This window comes from Asparagus officinalis, chromosome 2 (genome assembly GCF_001876935.1).
Source record: "Asparagus officinalis chromosome 2, Aspof.V1, whole genome shotgun sequence".
Classification (NCBI taxonomy): domain Eukaryota; kingdom Viridiplantae; phylum Streptophyta; class Magnoliopsida; order Asparagales; family Asparagaceae; genus Asparagus; species Asparagus officinalis.
Window position 1 is genome coordinate 58,479,313 of NC_033795.1, and position 5,192 is coordinate 58,484,504.

The 5,192-nt window shown below is 29.3% G+C and overlaps 2 protein-coding genes across 5 annotated transcripts in view; one reads left to right on the plus strand and one right to left on the minus strand.

Annotated features, from left to right (window-relative positions):
* LOC109831515 (probable sugar phosphate/phosphate translocator At1g06470) overlaps positions 1-1,414 on the plus strand; it is a 2,038-nt gene extending 624 nt beyond the window's left edge. For 2 of the 4 annotated variants that reach the window (XR_002244438.1, XR_002244439.1), the window contains exons 2-7: positions 1-48; positions 146-231; positions 308-357; positions 763-857; positions 969-1,078; positions 1,185-1,414. The exon at positions 1-48 is cut by the window's left edge and continues 122 nt beyond it. Coding sequence is in view for 1 of the 4 variants with exons in the window: in XM_020398850.1 (XP_020254439.1) it covers positions 1-48; positions 146-231; positions 308-357; positions 763-857; positions 1,185-1,204 (299 nt within the window). In the remaining 3 variants the exon portion in view is untranslated. The remainder of the gene's footprint in view (positions 49-145; positions 232-307; positions 358-762; positions 858-968; positions 1,079-1,184) is intronic. The other 2 variants (XM_020398850.1, XR_002244440.1) reach the window with 2 other exon arrangements.
* Positions 2,203-5,192, minus strand: part of LOC109831215 (H/ACA ribonucleoprotein complex non-core subunit NAF1-like) — a 14,912-nt gene continuing 11,922 nt past the window's right edge. Inside the window, exon 3 of the mRNA XM_020398552.1 lies at positions 2,203-2,895. Within this exon, the coding sequence (XP_020254141.1) occupies positions 2,351-2,895 (545 nt within the window). The 3' untranslated portion in view covers positions 2,203-2,350. The remainder of the gene's footprint in view (positions 2,896-5,192) is intronic.

The window sequence follows — 5,192 nt, forward strand, 5'->3', positions numbered from 1 at the left end:
AAGATAGAAGCGGCCCGACCATGACATGGAGGGATTACTTCTTTAGAGGTGTCTATTTTTAGAAATATTTGATCTTTGAATTGGAAAAGTATAAAAATAAGGACTTACTGTGGGGTTTTGTTCTGTGGGGTTTTGTTCTGTGGGGTTGTGCCTACGGGATTGGCTACTGCCTTGGATGTAAACCTGAGCAATGAGTCCCTTGTTTTCATATCAGTTACATTTGCGACAATGGTTCGTTCTTTTGGGTTATATATGAATGATATATGTTGTGCATCTTCATAATCTTTGGTCTCATGTTGTTTTGCAGTGCAAATCTGCAGCACCGATATTTATCCTGGTGTTTGCTTTCGCATTTAGGTGAGTTTAGGGATTAATTTGAAATAACTTATAGGAATTGGGGACCTAATAGAAGTTTCAATGTTTTGATGGACCAATTTTGAGATAACTTACAGGAATTGAATAATTTAATAGCAACTTTCTACCACATAACTTTTTCCTGTGTAACTTTTTCCTGTGTCTGTCACCATCTAGTATGGAAGAATTTTGTAGCAAATATCTCTTCCCTTGTTCTTTAAAATAGTTGTGAAGAACAAGTACTTATTTCATGATCTTTATGTTTCATCCTTGCTTGATTGCCAAGAAAGTGGAGAGATTACTGTATGTTGTAATTGGCGTTTTCAAATATTATGATTGTCTAATGAGCAATTGACAAGTATCTTATCCTCACCTTTTTTGCTTCTTATGATTATTTTTCAATTGCAGGATCATGATATATGTAAGAGGTTTAGTGCAAAAAATCAAGCGTCTATGCTTCAGTTCACAGATATTGCAAATATTCAAGGATCTGTTTTTGAAAGGTATCAAGTTTAATGTGTCTTCATTTTTTTATATTAGTTTTTGTGGACTACAAATCTTTTTCAGTTACTTCTACACATAAAGCTTTAACCACGAAGAATGTTCATCTTCAGAACAAGACCCGCCAAATGACATGAACAACCTTTTCTAGTTTTAAGAGTCTCTTTTGGTTCAATATTTATTACTCAAGACGGCTGCTCACAAGAGGTTACTACTTAAGAGGGTAATGAGTCATCAGTTTAAAGAACTTAACAAATATCTGCATATCATTCATTAATGTATTGTCTATAATGCTGCTTAATCTATAATGCTGCTCATGTTTTATATAGGCCTATGGCATGGCTGCTAACAGGAGATCTTTATGCTTCAAACGACCAAGCTGTCATGTGTACTCATCCTCTCTGACAGCTTCAAACCGAGCTGCTATCTGCTCTTGAGCAGTTCGCAACTTTGTGCTATGATGTGTATTACTAGCTCTTCATGTTGTAACCGAAACATTGATGCATGAACTCGAAACATTGTTGTAACCGTGTTGTTTTGCAGGACCAAATGTAGTAAACGAAACATTGTTGTAACTGTGTTGTTTTGCAACAGATTTCATTATATGTGAGTTTGAGAGTTGCAATCTCTTTCAATTTGTTGTTGATATGTTGTGTATATCCATTATTTGTTGAAACATAGACAGTGAATTTTCTTGTTATGTATGCACCTATTGTGTTTGCTTATGAGCATTCCTCTTCATTTGTGCGTTATTTGTTTGATTATTTTCAGCTAAATCAGCAGATTGCCTTGTGGTTATGTAGAATGTAAGGAACCCATGATTGCGACTATGATCATCATCAGTGGACTAAAAGCCGAGGCAAAAACTGGCCCTCTCTTGTATCACTATCCCTTGTACATAATATGCAAGGCTTGATGTCACAATCCCCTGAAACAAAAAAAGACATTCCATGATAAGTGTGAAGAGTGAATACTGACAGCGTACGCAGCAGCAAACAGGTTCATATCAAAGCCAACAACCCAAGCAGAGGGCTTGTGCTCCATCACCAAACTTACAGCGAGACTAAATCCAAAGGGCACATGACTAAATCCAGCTTGTCTCGTGATCCCAGCGAGAGCCGACGTAGATGACAATCCACCAAACCACTGAAAGTTACCGGGGAGCCCTCCAGCTGTAAGTTTTGGAGATTGTAAGTTTGATCTCCAAACTGCTGAGATGGTAACAAATTCATTGGAAGTTACTGACAGCTTTTTCCCTTTTGAAGAAGAATATTCACATCGCAACCTACTACGCCTCAAGACACAAGCATCAACAAATGTAGTGGAGAAACATCAATTGCAACCATAGATTCAAAGGCACTAATGGAATATTCTCAATATAAACATGCTCTACAAATCGCAACTCAGAATGGAAGACAAGTTTTCATTTATAATAGAGTGCCAGCCAAGATTTACACAAAGATTGCTTCAAATTAGGGATACAACTGCTTCAAATTTACACAACTAAAGTCCTAAATATAAGAAGCATAAATATTACACATTGTCGACCTCTCTTTACAACTAAACCCTTATAATTAGCTTTCTTGCCAAACCCAGTCCCCTGTTTCCCATAGTTTGCATCTCGCTTACTTTGACGGAGAGATCTCTTGTACTCAGCTTCCTTTTCATCATCAGAGAATTCCACTTCGTCAGCAGCCTCCTCATCATCGATACCTGATGCATCATACCCATTCTCATAGAGGTATTTTTCATTTAGAATATGGTTGGCAAAATCCACAACAAAAGAGATGGCAACACCAATGCTAATTCCTTGAGGAACTTCATCATCAGAGTTGTACCTGACAACATAGAAGGGATTCTTCACAGGTCCAAATATTTCATCAATTCTTCCTAGTGGCAACCTGGTTTCAGTAATCCAGAGAATGGATCCCTCATTGAGAGAGCTGTGCTTCTCTGATCCCTCCACAATGACCCTGTTGCTCAATATCTGGAGCAAAGTGAAGTCGTAGTTAGATTTGGAGCAACAGCAAAAGAGAATATGGAGTCATATATATACTTGCATAAATTGAAAAGAAATAGACAACGTCAACAGAGTACTGAAAAGGTACCAGACAAGTAGAAAGAATAGAGTTTTGAGCACCATTACAACAGAAATCGAGCTCAAATTATCGAGATTCTCTCCATTATCGATTTCTAACGAGGCGTACACCTTTCCGTTACCGTTCATGGTCCCTTAACGGAGTCCGTTAGATCAAAGTCGACGGAGTAGGGGGGAAGTCGACGGAGGAGGGGGTAGTTGGCGAAGTTGGGGGAGATCACTTAGAGAGCTCGAGGGAGATCGACGGAGATCGAAGGGGAAGTCGGCGAAGTCGGTGAAGTATGGAGGAGTTGGTGACGCCGTCGAAGATGAGCTCCGATTTTGGGGCTTGATGGAGGAGGGATTGGGGTTTTTTTGGGAGAGAAAGAGAGAGAGAGAGAGAGAAAGAAAGATAGGGTCAGGAGCACTTGTATTAATCGCTGCTGCCTGTTGGCTTTGGTTTTTTGCAAAAAAGTCCAGACGGGCTCAAAATGCGTACGCATGATGCGTACTTGAAACGGACTCTATATATTATATATATATATATATATATAAATATATATATATATATATATATATATATATATATATAATATATATATATATATAATATATATTATATATATATATATACTACATATATATATAACGATATATACATAGCATATCATATATAGCATATTATACATACATACATAGCATACATACTATATATATATATATATATATATACAGCACACACCACACACAACAGCACACACACACATGAACACACACACACACAGTCACAGCATTATATATATATATATATATGTTGTATGATTATATATATAGTATATACTATTATATATATATAAGCTATATATATATATATATATATTATATATATATATATATGAATATATATATATAATACATATATATAATATTAGCATATATATATATATATATATAATATATATATATATATATATATACTATATATATAATATATATATATATATATATAATATATATATATATAGTATATATATTATATTAGTATATATATATATATATATATATATATATATATATATATATATATAGATATACATATATAATATATATACATATATAGATATAGCATATATAACAATATATATAACATATACTATATATACATATATAGCATATAGTATATATATATACATATATATATATAGCATATAGTATATATATATATATATATATATATACTATAATTTTTTATTTTTTATATATAGCTATATATATATTACTATATATATATATATATATATATATATATATATATATATATATTATATATTTTTATTATATATACATATATATATATAATATATATAATAGTTATATATATATATATATATATATACATATTATATTACATTGTATACATATGATATATATTTGTATATCCTACATATCTATGATATACATGGCTAGCATATATAATGTATACTACATACATATATATATAGCATGTATACATATATATGGTATACTGTATACATAATATATATGTATACATACATTATATTGTATTACATACATCTATATGTATAGCATACATAGCATATATATGTATACATACATATCATATATATGTATACTATACATACAAGTACATATATATATATATATATATATATATAATATATATAATATAATATATATATATATATATATATATATATATATATATATAATATATATATATAATACGTATATATATATATAATATATATATATATATATATATATATGTATATATATATATATGTATATTATGTATAATATATGTTATATCATATGTATAATATATATTAATCTATATGTATATATATATATGATATAATATATATGATATATATATATAATAGTATATATACATATATGATAGCATATATATATATATATATATATATATATATATATATATATTATATTATATTATATATAGTTATATATATATATGATATATATATATATTATATATATATATATATATATAATATATATATATATATATATATATATTATATATATATATATATATATATGTATATATATATATATGTATATATTATATATGTATATATTAGTGTATATATACGTATATTAACATATATATATATATTATGTATTATACACATAATATATATATATATATATATATATATATATATATTATATATTTAATATATATAGTATATATATATTATATATATATATATAT